The sequence below is a fragment of the Oreochromis aureus genome, linkage group 7 (assembly GCF_013358895.1).
Source record: "Oreochromis aureus strain Israel breed Guangdong linkage group 7, ZZ_aureus, whole genome shotgun sequence".
Taxonomy (NCBI): Eukaryota; Metazoa; Chordata; class Actinopteri; order Cichliformes; family Cichlidae; genus Oreochromis; species Oreochromis aureus.
In genome coordinates this window covers 61,823,783-61,841,185 of record NC_052948.1, presented here as the reverse complement: position 1 = coordinate 61,841,185, position 17,403 = coordinate 61,823,783, and the positions used below count along the sequence as shown (strand labels likewise).

The following is a 17,403-nucleotide window of genomic DNA, read 5'->3' as shown; positions in this document are numbered from 1 at the left end:
GTTTTATAACACTGAGCTCTTTGGTCCATTTTAGACTCAGTTATAAATAAATAAAAACTGAATTTTACCATTTTTAAAAAGCCAGATGATTCCTGACTTGGGGAAATATTGCTACGATTCTGACATCATTCATGTTTACTGTTACTCGGTGTCCACAGTGCTGCTCTGGGCTATTTATGAATGAAATAAAAAAGTACATAAAGCTGCTGCAGACACACGGTCTACCTTCCAGTCTCCTGTTATTTCCTCGAGCAGGCTCCTGTTTTAATTATGGCCTCGACTGCCGCTCCTGGTTGCTTGGAGACACACGGTCATCATGTCTGTTTGTTGCCCCACAGCAGTAAGTTGATTGACACTTATTTGTTTGACTGTGCGTCTAAACAGGTCACCTTGTAAAAGTCTGCTCATACGTGGTGCTCATGTTTCTGAGCATAACGATAACTAATCGAGTGAATTTGTTAGAGGCTGATAGGACGGACACAAGAAGTCTTCAACCTGGCCATCGAGGCTGGTGCAGTAAAAAAAACTACTGTAAGGTGGAAGCCTGCAGCTGAATTTGGATTGAGGATTGAGTGACAGAGACAGAGAGAGGAGAAGTGTAACTGTCTTAAGGAAGATGGGATCCAGAATGATGGAGTACCCTGATGGCTGATAACGGACGAGAGGAGAGGGCAAAAGGAGAAACACTCCCATAATTCCTCCTTTTTTCGGCACCTCCTGTCCTTCCTGTCACTCTTTATTTCCAGCAAATTACTCTCTCGTTCTCCCTCTGTCCTTCTCTCATCTGTGAGTCTGTCTGTCTGTGCCTGCTGTGTAATCTCGCTGTAATTTCTTTTTTCCCTCTATCTTCTTCCGTGTCTATTCTCTTGGGTTTTTGAGGCCCACAAAATGGGCTGCGCTTATCTTGTTTCCCAGCATGCTCAGGGGTGTATTGTCAATCACCTGGACCGACTGAGTGCCGCACATCGGCACATCACACACACAGACACACACACACACACACACACACACACACACACACACACACACACACACACACACACACACACACACACACACACACACACACACACATATCTACTGTTCAGGAGATTCATAAATACACTGAGAAACCTCTAAAGTTAAGCAGACTTGCTTATAACCTGCTTTCAAAATGAAGTTTTTAATACCACATCATCTGCATACATTTGTAGTTTTGTAGCATTTTCAGTAGCATTTAATCAGTTTCAGCATAGAGTGTCTGTCTGCTGTGATGCACTGGATTCAAGGGTAAGGTCTTATAGCCCTTTGGTACAGCGCACAAGGTTATGGTGTATATGGTCAAAGGACCACTTGCTTCACACCCAAACGCATAATTACACACTTTTGTCATGTAGAAACCTCACTAAGCAGGTTTAAATGCTTAGACCTGAACAAAATCACAAAATTCTTCTGGCTCATATCCTTTTGATACCCCTCTAACTTCCTAATAAAGATTTTATCGCTCTGTGAATGAGGGCTCTTATCGTTCTGCATCTAACTGTGGCTAGCACATCAAGGGGCTGGACTCAAAGGACACCTTGTACATATCTCTGAGCTACTTGGAGTCATTGGTCAGCCCTGACTTGTCATTTCGTTCTGGAATTTAGACTTGTGAGTAAATCCTTTCTGCTGAAGCAGGCTTTTTACCGGGCTCAACCTCACAATAAGAAGGTTCCTGATTCAAAGACGTTTGTGGCCTTTCGGGGTGCTTCGATTTTCTCTGGCTACACCAGCTTCCTCCCTGCAATAAGAGTAGACATATATAAATATATAAAGTATAAAGTAATTACATTACAAATGTCATTATTCAAAGGTGTACATGTGTATATTACCTGTTACAGAGGTAATATACTCGTAGCTTATGAATCTGCTTGGCTATGTTACTACATGGTAACACTATCAAGAGTTAGAATTAGAAACATATGGCTTAGTTAGGTAGTAAATGTGCACATATTTATTTAAAACTGTGTCTGATTATCAAAGACATCATTAAAACCTTCTGGTTCTGATGCATCAACACTGCCATTTTCAACAGCCTCATATTTTAGCATTAGCCTAGCCAAAAATTTAGCTTCATAGTGGCCTCTGTTGATAAACTGAGCCCTTCCCACCCAAAGCCTGTAATTTTATGCTTTCTTCTTGAAACATAACATTATTTCACAAATGACAGAGCATTGTTTTTTCATTTATAACTTCTGCAGTATCATAAAAGACAGGTCACTCTTGCAGGATTGTGGAGGAACTGTAAAATCTCACCCTACTTCATAAATCCATATCTTGGTTATCATATAGATTTAGTATGAGTAAGCTAATACTGGCAGTGAGTAATAACAGCATTCTAACAAAGCTGCTTAAGGGCCAACAAAATGTAAGGGCGGCTTGTGGGATTAATTTGAAGTTTAAATCTCAGTACGTTGAAATAACGTCCTTTTTGTGTCTATGTGCTTACCCACCTGCCTGCACAGTGCAGAAGCAGGTGAGGGTAGTAGGTAGCACAAGTCCACGTGAGCTGACCACCGGATCTTTTCTGGGCTTTGACTTTCGCATGATGTTATTTTAATGCCTCGCACTAAATATAACTCGTTGCACCGAGGGTGAGAAGGGGCCTCGTACAGACCTGGAATGTCAGGGGGAGGTAGCATGAAGACACAGACAGATAAGAAAAAGGTGAAGAGGAGGGTGCAAGGCATGCAGTTTGCTTCACGCGGCTCAGGTCACTGGAGGATACACGAAGAGGTTAAAAAAAGAGAGTTTGGTGCTGTGATTCAGAAAGGCAAAGAGCACCTCATCTAAGTCATTATAGATGCCAAATATCTGTTTGCAGGTGTGCAAGTTAGGAGGGAAGCAGGCAGGTGAGGAGAGACTGAGTGATTGAGAGACTTGCAGCACTGACACATATCTCACATCACATTCTTCCATATTTGCATCACAGTCCAATGCTTTGGTGTAATTTGCACCGTAAAGTTTACTTTCATATGAGAAATATTTTGATTTTCGTTTCATCGTTACAGCTCTTTTTCAGTTGCATCTTATCTCATTATTATGAGAAGATGTCACGGTTGTTATCAAGCATTGCTATACTTGAGAGGTCAGGGCTGATGCCACTACCAGATTTCATATAATGGATTTGAGCTTTACTTTGTTATAATTATTTTTTTTAACCTGATAACGGCCACCTGGTTCCTGAAAACTTGATTGCCTTTGAATGTGTCGACTGATGTCTTTTAGGTATCAGCCAACAACTGCAGATGTTGCTGTTTGGTTTTTACAGCACAGATGTAAATGTGCAGAAATAAATTGATCAATGTAAACTGTGACGTCTGCACAACTTAAAATTACCTTGTGTACATTTTTCCTTTTGACAACAGATACAAACCTGACAAAATTAACGAAATCACTAGAATGTAACTTTATCTGAGAAACATCTATATTAAACTAGGGACAGGTTGTACTTTCCTGTAATACAATTTTATACCACAAGTTGGTACAGGGAGTCAATGTCATTGTTTTTGTTTTTGGCTACAATTAATGTCAAACGTTTTTAAAAAAAAAACAAAAACCCCACTGTTAAAATACTGCCCTCTGGTGGTAAACGCTTACATTTTGTAGAGTGCATAAAACCAATTTCAACCTAAACTCCACTCTCAAGGACAAACAGTGATGTTTTACATTGTTTTTATGCAAGCATACGTTAGCATCGTGTTTTTAGTACATCACATATTAGATTACATCAGCAGGCTGGCTTCTATAAGCTGTAACAATGTTAAGATATAATCATGCATTGTGTGATTTTTGCAAAACTTTATGGTGTCATGGTGACACCGGATTGTATTATAAAATAACAGCTGTGTTGTACAGCTCTCTGCAGGCCCTTTCATTTGATATATTACTCAATATATTTCTTGAAAAAAGGTTTCAAGGTCAACCTTGACCTTGGGCACTAAAAAGAAAGGTGAAGGTCAAATTGTTAGCCAACCTAGGTACTCATGTCCCCAAAGGCCTAGTATATTGTTGTGAAGTTTGGAGACAATAAAAACATATTTGTAATAAAGTTTTAACAAATTTTTACATTTGGTGTGACTTTGATCCGATTTTCAACAACATTAAATCAACTTGGATGGTTATTGGTATCTACCGTCATTGAGTGAAAAATGTACCAAAACAAGTACCAAAATGTTCCCTCCAAAATGTATACTTATTCAGGAACATTGTATTCAAGCTGTTATAGCCTGTTACTTTAAAGTATATCCTCCTGAGAACCAGCCTATCTTTTGAATTATTTGAGCTACCCTACTAAGTCCTGATGTACTAAATAGAGGACATCCTGGTATCTTATGTGTTTGGGTGGCCTCTATTACCTCCAAAGAGGAAGGAAATCCCTAAAAATGTTAAATGGGAAGATTCCTCGGTTCTCAGGAGGGTTTATCAAAGTCATAACACACGATCGTAAAATATATCACTACATCACTACAGGTCGTTTGTACAAACAATGGCAACAAGTAATGTAGTTTTAAATAGCTCTGTATAGCATTATTATCACTTTGACCTTAAGATCAATCAGTTAACTTATATGTCAAATTAGAGGTCAAATGTGACACATTTTAAATCTTTATAATGTACTTTCAATATGTTGACATAAGACAGCACACCTGTAAGAATCATACAAGTTATAAGGCTTGCTGATTTTTGACCAATGTACCATAAAGTTTACCTTGCAGACCTTGGCGGATGTAAGCCAAATTTGAATGGATTGTTAACATGGTCCCACTCTACACCCCTACAAAATGTTATCAGAATTCATGCAGACCTTTCTGAGCTAGAAGAATGACCTGCATGCAAACGCTACCAAAAACATTACCTCCTTAGCAGAGGTAATTATGAGCTCTCTATTCAGGAAGTTGTTTTCCTTTTGCCTAAACTCAGCTAAACCCTAACCCTGCTGTTGTTGCATCATAAAACTGAATTCCCTGCTCTAATCAAACAGTGTCATCTCTGGTAAACTGGATTCCTGTACAAGCTTTGGTATTAGAGAAGGTCACAGCACATTAATGTCATTGCAATATTACGAAAGGAATTAAACGTTAACACTAAAGTCAGCTGCAAGATTCTCTGGGACTGCGGTGGTTTGCTAGAACAGAGGTGACAGGCTGCTGCCTGATATGGTTAAAAGCCTCACAGCTGCAGCTGCGATCAATACTGAGACTTCTGGCTGAGGCAGAGCTGTGATGAGTTAGAGCCCTGGCTTCATCCAGATGACCTCATTTTTTAAAGCATTTTCACAGGTGAAGCAAACACGATTGAACAACCCTCTTAACTTGATTATCAGCTCAGGTCAGGTGTTGACTTTAAATTTAATACACTTTGCACTCATTTTCAAACGGGCAAAACTGTGTGGCTTTAAGGATTGTGCCAGATTTTTGGCAGTTGATTGATTTCTGAGTTTTTCCTGGTTTGATTTGCAGGCTAATAAGAAGTAATGTGCAAGATGCTAAGAGGAGGACTGGATGTATTGTTATCAGACGCGATGTAGATTACTGCCACTTAATCCAGAGTGCTCATTCGGAGAGATCCTGGGTGTTTTTAGGGGGTGGATGGATGTGAACAATAGACAGGAGACACTATTTTTCAAAAGAAAGAAAGAGGGGAGGGAGGGATGAGAGGAGCGAGGTTATGGGAGTTTGTTGAGGAACTAAGCTGATTTGCAGTCTGAGCATATGCTGTCTCTTATTCCATCTCACAGTCTGCCCCCATCAAGTATCCTTCTTTTCGCTTTACTGATAAAAACGGGATCTACTATCATTTTGGCAAATCCTCAACACTGTTTTTTTCCAGCCTCGAGGCAATGATGTGTGACATTTCCACATGAATAATGTTAATGTGGGTTCCTATGGTTGCGTAACAGTGACTGAAACTTTATCTAGGGTTAGGATTAGGTTATGGGGTTATGGCTGGGCTCAAATTCTGCCTCCACTGACAATTTATGAGGCCTTATCTGTGACTTTATTTTACAGGTAAAACACTTTTACAGGTCATTGGATTAGAGGATAATTCCTTATGACTTTACATATAATGTCAGGTCCAAATTCCACATAGATCCCTGCAAATCTAATGATACTGTGCTTTACTAATGAACTCGGATCACATCTCTTGTATGCATCTTGTTGTTATACGTTGGTTATGAGATTTGCCAAAGATGGGTCCTGGACAGGTCACCGCAATAAGTGGGTGGATGTTAAGAGATTAACATGCTGCAGTAAGACAGTGAATATTACTCTGATGGTTCTAGTTCAACGGAAGGGCCAGAGGGCGATACTGGGGGACCGGTAGGTTAACCTGGTTAGAGCTGGGTTTTGTTTTGCCACAGGCAGAGCAGGAACATTTTCCAAATGTTTTGGTGTTACAGGTTTTTTTTTTTTTTTTTTCTTAGAAAGCTTTCTATGTTCCAGACAGATATATATATATATATGTATATATATATATATATATATAAACTGTGGTTGTTAATCCTCTGAGGTCTAAGTCATGATCAATATTTAATTTTTCCTTTTATTGAATTGTTCTACTAAGTCTTGCCAATCAGAGAACTGTTCTACTTAATTAAGCTGTTAATTTATGTTGCTACTTGCTGTGCTTAATATTTTTGGGTGTAAAACAGGGTTTCCTAAGTTTTTTGGATAAAAAAACCTCATCTGTCTCACCTTATCTTTTTAAGTACAACGTGACAGTGTTTGTAGACGGAGCACAGAAAATTAGTTTGAGACTCAGATTTAACAATAAAATCATGCTTTGTGTCGCAAAGCATGATTAAGCTGAAGAATGATCATTCTGTAAAATATAAAAATAGATTGTTTAATTTTACTGTTATACAAATGCACAATGTCAGCAGCAATGCTCCTGCAGGCTGTGGCATTCAGACCATGATTGATCGTTTTCCGGGGACCAAAGTATGCCAAGAAAACATTTCCCACCCCATTACACCAGCAGCAGCAGCAGCAGCAGCAGCAGCGGCGGCGGCCTGGACAGTTGACATAAGGGAGGGTGGGGCCATGGATTCATTCTGTTGATGCTAAATTGTGGCCCTAACATCTGCGGCTTCAGCAGAAAAGGAGATCCGTCAGACCGTGGTGTTTTTTTTTCCTTCATTCTTTACTGGTTCAGTCCTGGGGGGCCACTGTCCACCACCGTCACAAATTTCTCTTCTTGGCTGACAGGAGCTCAAACCAGTGTGACCTTTCATTCAATTCTGAGTAAACTCAAATTCTCAGGATATCAGCAGTCACAGAAATACTTACTATGCTGCAGTCAGTCACATGTTTAATGTTCACTGATGCTCCTGACATGTATGTATGTAGGCTAGGGAGTTGCAGTTTCATTAGATTGTGTTTGTACTTGTAGCATCGGGCACAGGACACACCCAAGCCTGAGTAAAGTAAAGTATTAACTAAAGTAAATTAAAAACACTTTGTTAGGCGTTAGGGTTTGCTTCCTCTCGTTGTCCTGTCATCATCACCATCGACAACAGGTTGTCTTGACCGTGTCTACATGCTTACGTGGACTGAGATGCTGCCATGTTATTGGCTGCCATGTTTGTTTGAAGAGCTGCTGAAATAGTTTATGTAAAAAAAAAAGGCCAGTCATTGTATTTTTTTCAGTTTTGATTGCCATTTATATCTATAAAGGGACTCTTAGGGGGCAAAAAATAAAGTTTTCTGATTGTCTTTCTTTAGCATGGACATAATGTTGGATTACAGTTTGTGCTTTTTGTTGTTTTTGGCATTTAAAGTGTTTTTTGAATCTACATTATTGTTTCCTTTGAGGAATCACTCTGAATGCTGACATACATGTTGGTAATTAATGAACCACAATGAACTGGTTTTGAAGCATCTACAATAATACGTTTAATTTGGCATCATGTTGGGTTTATGGAACTGAAAACAGGGGGTGGAGGGCAGAGTTATTAGCTAGTGCTAGCGACTTTTTAAAACTAAGACAAATTAAAAAAAAAATGAAATCACCATCTACAGTTTCTGAAGGGGAAAGTTTTGCTGTATTTTGTTGTACCTGAGCATAAAGTTGGGTGTCTAACAGGATTGACTTGATGTTACAGCCGCCCTCAACTGTCCATAAGAATAATAAAATTTTTTGGCACATGTGGATTGGCTTTATTTTTGAGCTCAGAGGTTGTAGCTTACATAAATTCCCATGATAATAATCCATTTCATTTATATAAAAGTTTATTTTAACATTAAAGTCTATGGGGTTCACTTAATCATTTGGAGTAGGCCTCAAGTGGCCATTTAAGGAACTGCAGTTTTTGGCACTTGGATGTCTTATTGTTGGTTTTTATGGTTATTTATTTATTTTCATCACAGGAAATATGATCTTGACAGTTCTAATATTTGTCCAATAATTCAGTGCACCCCTACTTTTGTTTATGAGAAACCAGCACAGAGTTTCTTCAATGTTAGACAGAAACACTCAGGTTTTCAGGGGATATGAATATGATCGTACACTGTGGAGGAAAGAACCATTCTGCAGTGCTGGGTTACTCTGTATATTAGCACGAAAGCGGAATCTCAGCACTCGTTAAGCAGATTGAAGAAATCAATGCAGTTCCACACGATACAAGGAGAAACAGACTCGAAGCTTCTGATTCATCTCCAAACTCCTTCTCGTGCATGTTCACCGCTGCATGGGGCGAACAGTAACCACTAAACTGTGTCTGCTGTGTGTGATGCACCAATCTGCTCCCCCCACTGCTCTCTGCTGTGTTTGATATGCTCTGAAATGTTTTTGGTGCATACTGATTCGTCTTCTGCTGTGTGTGTGTGTGTGTGTGTGTGTGTGTGTGTGTGTGTGTGTGTGTGTGCGGCTGCCACCTCAGATGATGTGTTGGCGAGGGATGCCGGTGAGTGTGTGATATGTCTAGAGGAACTGCAGCAAGGGGACACCATAGCCAGACTGCCGTGCCTCTGCATCTACCACAAAAGGTGAATGACACACACACACACGTACACTCACACACACATACACTCACACACACACACACACACACACACACACACACACACACACACACACATAGATTTGAATCACTGCCCGTTATATAATTTTGCACTTCTTCTAATTAAGTCGACTCACAGCATCTCAATAAAGGCATTCCTTGATGATGGACGGGCCCTGTGCCTTTGATTTAAAGGTTATTCATATTACACCATTGAATGATAGCATATCTAAACACTGATATATCACTGTCACATTATCTGGATGGCTTGAGATGATTACCATATACGAATGGAAAAGCCTCATGCAACTGCCCATTTATCCCCAGAAGTCCCAAAAGTCCCGGGTTCACTGAGTTTGTCGCCGTAATGTAATCAGAATTATGTTTTCAAAATAAAGGTGGCTATACAGTATATTACCCAGGAGAAGTACTCCGTCCATACATTTTCTACCAGCAGTGTAAGCAGAGAGCAACTCCTAAATGAAACTAAAGAACCGTTCTGAAAATCGTGTTTTGTTTCTTTTATTTTCTGTGTTGTTTGTGTTGTTCCTCCCAGGAGAATATCCTCCATCCTCCATCATGACCTTAATAATTTTTACATCATATTGAGCTCATTTGTCATAAAGTTAAGCTAAACGCCTGCAAGTTTTTGTGTGTGTTTAGTAAATAACTGCAAGGCTGTAACTCATCATTAGCCAGCCATTAGACCCTAAAGCCCAAATTTGCATGTCTGAATTGTTTTCTCGTGTCTAAGAGTTAAAAACTTTTATAATGCAGCTCAGCATAACTTCCAGAAAAAAAACATTTGTTATTAATGACATCATTAAGTGAACTGCAGTTACCATCTTCTTACACACATTAGCTTGTGCTCACACAGTTTATATGAGCTAACACTGGGATGAGGTATACATTAGACTCCGGGTCAGTAAGTAAGTTGCTCAAAAAAATAAGGAAACACTTTAACAATTTTTAACCTTTTTTTGCTGTGATTTTGAATCCAGCCCTCAAAGGTTTAATGATACTGGTTTCCACTGATATTCGTTGTGTAATTTTGTCCTCAAAAATGACGCAGCGTATGTCAGGAAAGATTTTTCAGATTTCCTTCATAAAGATCCACTATGTGAGTTTAGTGTTCCTTTAATTTTTTGGACCAGTATCCTTTCCACTTCTTCTTTCTCCCATTGTACAGAAATTGGCTGCAATTCAACTGGGGGCCCACTAGGGGGCACTTGTGACTGAAAATAATTAGTCTCGCCTGCTTCTAGACATAAAAGCCCAGACTTTTGATTTTTATAAATAAGGTACTGACAATTCAATCTAGTAAAACCACATGTTAGCTTGGAAACAGGAAGCCTGTTTTGCCCATACGATGCATGCTGACTACGCAGTCATGGATTGACGACTGGATGCACTCTGATGATAGCGCCCTTTTCCAACCAATACCTCCAACAGATGTTTGAAGCGTAGCAAATGAAAAAAGGAACTTCATGTATATATAAGAGGCATATCCAGGTCTCAAAACTAAAGCTAAAGGAAAAGAATGGTAAACTAAGTTAACTATGTTTTTTTTCTTTACTGGCCAGCAGGGGGCGACTGCTGTGGTTGAAAAAAGACTTCTGGTTGTATAGAAGTAATAAAAAGGAGCTTCATCCAGCGTATGCTCATCAGCCAACAACTAATCACTTAGAAATTGTTAGGCAATGAGCGTGCAGTTTCACAGTTAGCTCCACCCTTCGCTCGTAGTGTCCTGTGTCGAAACACCGAGACGCGGCAGCAAAAACGCTCGCCCTGAGGTTTTGCAAAGAGAGTATTCATCGTTCATACTGTGGATGATGGGCGCTGTTTGCTTTGTGATTGTGATCAAAATGTCACATGGGGCACATTTACTCACCGAATTTTCACTTTTACTCTCAGAATATATATTTCTGGGGCACAGCTCCACAGGGCCACATTGATTCTGAAGTATCCCTTTGAAAACAAAAGTCTAGAGCAGGAGTTCAATTTAAGAAAGAAATGCAATATATCAGTTTAGTTTATTTTACTTACTTTTCTCTCAAATCAATTTTTTCCAGCAAATTACTGTTTTTCAGTTCCAGCTTATATGTGACGTGTGTTAAAGTCAGTAAATATTAACATTGTGGTGTAAGTACAATGTTTTTATCTATATTAAAAACTAGTATTTGTTGAAAAATTCATACCTGTGTTACTGTTATGGCTGTTACCCTTCAAGTGTTGATTTCATATGCTCCTAAATGTTACGTAAATCATCTTTTTCCTTCACTGTTGTAATTTTTAAAAAGGTACCATGCTGATATAAAATCCTGGTAAAATGCTTGGAGCTGCTTTGCAAAACAGCTCCTTTTTTTGGTTATTAAAAAACATTTTGATGGTTGCATCTCAAGTGTTTCTACTTGTAATGTAGCATTTTATACTTTATGGTGCTTAAATTGCTGCTTAAAACAAAAGATGTCCTTCCCACCCACACAAAGACTTATAGGGTGTTTTATTGCAAACTTTTCCATAAACACAGCGAGAATATAAAATGTTACAAGGTGAGAAATAATGCACATTAGTGCCGCTCTTGTGTTCCCCCCTGGGTCTCGTCTACAGTATAAGTTGCATGTTGTGTATGTATTGCTAATGTGGGAGGATATGGAGGCCTTCCAACATGCCTACGTGTTACTTTAGCAACAACCCTCTGTAGTATTGAATCCATCTTAGACTGCAGTATAATTCAATTGTGTTCTTATGAGCTCTCAACGCTTAATCAAATTTCTATTTTTATCAGCTGCATAGATCAAGTAATCGCACTAAGTTCACTCTGTGTTTGCAGCTGCATTCAGGACGCAATGTCATGCCTTCTGTTTGTTTCTGCAGCTGTATAGACTCATGGTTTGAGATCAATCGGTCCTGCCCTGAACACCCCTCTGACTGACTGACCACCGGGCCCACTCTGAATACTGTTCAAGGTAAGAAACACACTCAGAAGGCCAAATATTACAGAAGAAATGTGTGTACAGTGTGCAAAAGAGCCAGCGTTGTCTTTTCACTGCTGCTTAAATGGTGGATTTGACCAGGACAGACTGAAAATGAGGCATAAATACCAAAGAGTAAAATCTCTTTCTGTCTCTCCCCCACCTTCTTGTCTGTTACAGGACATCTCGTGGTCCTGCCGGGGATATCTGGACACAGGCGTAACCAAATCTGGTGAAACAATCAAAGTGATCAACACTTAAGTATCCTGACAGAATCCATCATCCTACCAAAATAATTACTCCTTGAGAACTGAACCAAAAGAAAAAAAAGCATAACTGTCGAACCATCGTTCACTCCCTCCATCTTACATCTGCTGATGATACTGCTGAGAACCCACCACCCCTCCTTTCATCCTTTGCACCTCTTCAAGCTAACAGAGTCCCTTAAAGGGCTTAGTTGGCCTCAGCTTCCCTTCTGACTCAACCGCGGCCAGCTGCTTCCCTGACACGCTCAGGTCCTCGCAGGCCTTACATCACATCTTTGGATTCAGGCTTGTCAGTCACTTGTGTCCAGCCCTCCCATGGCCTTAACTCGGAAGAGGAGTGGAAGCAGAGCGGAGGGAGGAAGAAGGAAGGGAACCAGTGATATGGAAGGAGGAGAAGGAGAAAACCGGCAAATGGATGATTGTTGAGCTGCAGGAGCTCGCTATGAGAAAAAGACTTGTACATTAGTGGGTGGGCCTCTTATCTCATGCAATAGGACGCCAACTTGGTGACGTCCTATCATAACAGACTGGCTCCCAGTGTGCTCCTTTCTCATAGTTCCTGCCTCAGTTCTGCACTCTTCCTCACCAATATGACTCAAATAATTAATTTAAAGTCTCCGCAGTGCTATTTAGATGTGGTTCACGCATACCTGGCAGGCAGAAAGAGTCAAAAATGTCAAACTGGGACGTCAGCTTGTCTTGTATGTATGGATTGGTAAGAGGGACTGGGGGCTTGGTGGAAAGGAGCAGTCCTGACTGGGAGGCCAGAAGGGGCCAGCGATGTAGTTTATGCTCCTACTGTGCTTCACCTGGTATGTGTATGTACACTATGTGGGTGTGTGTATGCGTGGACTGGTGACAATGTAGCTTTTGCTGAAGCCTTGGGTGTGTGTGTGTGTGTGTGTGTGTGTGTGTGTGTGTGTGTGTGTGTGTGTGTGTGTGTGAGGCAGCATGAAAGGTTATCGTAGAGGGCTGACTGAGACAGTGCCGTGTGTGTTTTGAAATGTTTACAGTGTAGATGTCCATGTTCCCCGTGTGTGCGACTGGCAGTCCTCCCTTTACTTTGCTGATGTTTACAGCTACAGAGAAGCGACATGACATATTGTAAATTTCACTTGTAACCTCTCTCGGTTCTTTCTTTTAAGATCTGCCAGATTTTTCATGTGATCATGATTAGTCATTTTCTTGTGAGAGCCTCGAGCGAGAGCCAGTGTGAATGAGTGTCTCTGTGCATATGACTGTTTGCATGGAAGGATTTCTGAACAGGCCCACTGGGCACAGCACCAAGGCCCAAGGAGTCAGACAACCCTGGTCCAGAGTCTGTCTTTTCTTGTTAATAAATAATAAGAGGACTTGAAAATACTCAAAAAGACCCAAATGAGTTGAAAATGGAACAAATAAATAAAAAGAAACTGAAAATATTCTAAAACCAGCTACAAAGAAATTTGAAAAGATCCAAATCAGAGACCCACAGCTACCTAAAACAGCTACAGACAGACCCGACTGACTCAAAACAGCAACAAAGAGACTTAAAATGATTTAAAATCGCTACAAAGAGACTTAAACTAACTTCAGTGGCTACGAAATGACTGAAAACAACTACAAAGAGACACTAATGATTCAAAAATGATGTAGAAAGATTCAAAAATAACTCAAAACAACAGCCATAACTACCAAAGGGACTCAAAATGACCTGAAACAGCCACAGAGAGATTAATGACGTAAGAAAAAAACAACAACTACAGACTCATAATAATTTTAAACAGTTACAAAGAAATTTCAAATGACTCAAAAATGACTCACATGAATCAAAACAGTTAGAAAAATGGGCTCAAAATGTCTACTGAGAGACTAGAATGACTTCCAAACATCCAAAAATTGACTCTGAATAATTTAAAACTGCAACATGGACATTCATAATCAATTAAATCAAAGAAATTCATAATTCCACAAAAACAAACGAAAATCAGAATTTCTAAAACAATTTAAAATGACGTAAAAAACAAGAATTTTAAAGAAATAAAAAAATGACCAAAAAGAGAAATAAATGGACACAATGGAGGAACAAATGCAGAAGCACCCTGAAGACGAGCAGAGGTGGACAACAGCCACAAACGTGTCATTTAAAGTCTTTTGTCGTTTCTTTGTGTCTTCCTTGGTGGAGGCCTTTTACAAGCCTGTGCCCGCGGGCCTGTTGGCTCACGATCCATCCATGACTGTTCGTGCATGTGTGCTTGCGACTGAAAAGGCGCCTCTTGGTCTTTGCGACTGTCGGTTCCCCACATTGTATTTCTGCTAGAGCAGGTCTGGCTGTCTGCGATGGGAGACGTGAGCCACTCAGACCCTTAAAAGGACTCTGTAGTCCCACTGTGGAGCCGCTGAACGGGGCTTATTTATTCATTTGTTCATATTTAACAATATTTGTTTAATATTCCAGTCATGTGGGGTGTTACTCACTCTTCAGAATGCCAAGAGCTGATGTGTGAAGACTACTACGAATCAACATACAAACTGCATTTACAAAGCTACTGTAAACAAATGGTGGAATAAATTGTGCTAGATGACAGACCATTTTCAGCTTTCATTCTGTGACCCAGATTCAACTTCTCCTGCAGGAAAAGTGGGTTTCATGGTCAACCTGCATGTGTTTTACTGGGACATGGTGTTGTTGCTGATCCCTTCAGGAAAACACTCTTACATCGCTCAGAAATGTTCAGCACACAACCCCCCACCTCCACCCCCCCAGGAGTTATTTTAGGACTGAATGCGAGGTATCCGCTTTCAACCTATTTCACTCAGTCATTTACAACATTTCCCAGAACCCAATCTGATAGTTTCCAGAGAGAAAACATTCAAAAGGCAAGGAGTATGGGGTAAGAGTTTAAAATCTTTGTTTGTGCATTAGACTGCCTGAGTCACTTTTGCTATAGAGCTGCAGGCTTCCCCTCAGGGAGCATGGGCTCTGTGAGCCGATGGGAGAACAGTGATAAAGCCTGAAAATCAAGAATAATGAGATAGGATTGGTAACTAACAATAAATCAACACTATGAGGTCTAATTTCATGCAAGTCAAACCCTAAACCTAACTATGTTGTAAATACAAACAGCAGTTTATGAAACACTTTTTACATACTTCATGTCTGTCACAATTTTTCTTTTAGTTGCCACGATGTGCAGGAACAATTTCCAAAAGCCCCAAATTACATATTCTGATACCACAGGATTAGCATCAAGGGCTTTACTTGAAACCAGAACTGAATTAAAATCCAGAAAATGAAAACCACTGAAAACAGACAAATCTTTCATTTCCAGTCTGAACATAGAGGCGGTTCAAACCAGCAAGCCCAAATGTGTGTATCAATAAAGTTTTTAATCAGTTCTGATTGCCACATGTAGACACTGCAAGAAGCCCAAGATGGAAAAAGAGGCACAAAACAACAAGAAAGCTCAAACAAAATGAAAGCTAATCTATATATCAAGGGGATATCAGAGCCTGCAAGCACGGGACAACAAATAATCCACAATTCCATGCAGATGTGCTGCACACCGATCGAGGCTGTCAAAGTCTAACGTCAGTAATAATTTGAGTGTTTAAATATATGTTTTTTTCTACACCTAATATACTTATCAAATTTGTATAGAATTTCTTGGTTCATCTCAAATGAAGATGGGTTGAAATATTCACAGGTCTCCAGTTGGCAGCATAACCCAAGAAGTGAGTTTACATACTAACGAGTGTGCCCAAAAGGACACTTAACACAGTTTATGTACACAAATGTATGGCGGGAGACATACTGAATATGTTGCATTGTGCGGGATGTCAGCAGATGACTTCACAGAAACACAAAAAGAGCGCTAGCAGCTGCAAAACAGCTGCAAAGACACAAAAGGCCAAAAATCACAATGAAAAATGATCTGAAAGGAGCAGGAGACGGAAAATGAACACAAGTAAACGCAAAGCAATTAAGAAAAGCCCCTCTCAGGCTTCACATAGGCTTCATCAGTTTGTTAAAGTGATGACACTTTGTCATGCGGACTCTTTGATTGGTGAGACATGACAGAACAAAACAGTACTTGTGTGATATTATGTAATATACATCAGTACACCAAAATTTCTTTTCTTGTCTTGCAATATTTTGACAGCTTTTTCATTTAAGATGGCAACTTCCAGTATGTAGTCATGGAAACAGATCCATATGCACTTGAGCAGACCTTAAATGGGTCAGGCAGATGTTCCACTGCAGGTTAAAAACTGCGACATACTGAACTTACCACTGCTGTGCTGTTTGCATAACTGCATACTGCTCACTTCCTTTTGGAGACAGTCATGGATCTGCTGCTGGATGATTCCCCAGAAACACTTCTAGATGCAACCTGAAGCAACAAACTGATTGTCAGAGTCTTTCTGTCTTCATCATAGAAAGTCTGTGTCAGAAAGTTATGATTCAGGCTGGTATAGATGTTTCACTGCAGAGGAAATAAATGAGGTAAATTTGAACATACTTGAAAGCTTGGAAACATTAGTGTGGCCCCCTCCCAGCAATAAAAGGTATGTGAACTTTTGCACTACTTTTTTTACACTGCGTTAAACACGTTGATGCTGAAAAACAATAAATCAATCAAAACATGCATACATGCATATTCAGACTTTATCCTGTGAACAGAAAAATAAATGGGCATCTTTGAGCCTTACATGAGATTATTTTGGGGGCGAAGTTAAACTAATCTATTTTTGATAGTTGCAGCACATAAAAGACTTTTTCACGGACAGAAAGAGAAGAGCTGGCAGCGCCATGTGGGAGGCTTACATGTCTGTCTATTTACAGCTCCACCTCAGCTCCTAGAGTCCTTCCTCTTTATAGGGTTAAAATCCAAAAACCATAATTAATATTTGATATTTATATTGCAGGCTGAAGTAGTTTTACTGTGTCATTTAAAGTGGAAATAAATGATTACTATATAATACTTTTACAGCCATTTGTGGAATGGTGGCATTATTTTCATTAGGATTTTTTTTCTCTGACACTGTTGAAAAAAGAAGAATGCATGAAAATCAATGCTGCTGCCAATCATTGACCCATCTTAATCTGATCATTTACTCCTTAAAATGTATTTTGTTGTTGTTTTTTGATAAAAAA

General features: G+C 39.7%; 1 protein-coding gene across 1 annotated transcript in view; it reads left to right on the top strand.

Annotated features, from left to right (window-relative positions):
- znrf1 (zinc and ring finger 1) overlaps positions 1-14,832 on the top strand; it is a 64,534-nt gene extending 49,702 nt beyond the window's left edge. The window contains exons 3-5 of the mRNA XM_031726867.2: positions 8,906-9,011; positions 11,903-11,994; positions 12,181-14,832. Coding sequence (XP_031582727.1) covers positions 8,906-9,011; positions 11,903-11,960 — 164 coding nt within the window. The 3' untranslated portion in view covers positions 11,961-11,994; positions 12,181-14,832. The remainder of the gene's footprint in view (positions 1-8,905; positions 9,012-11,902; positions 11,995-12,180) is intronic.
- Positions 14,833-17,403: the final 2,571 nt, after the last annotated feature.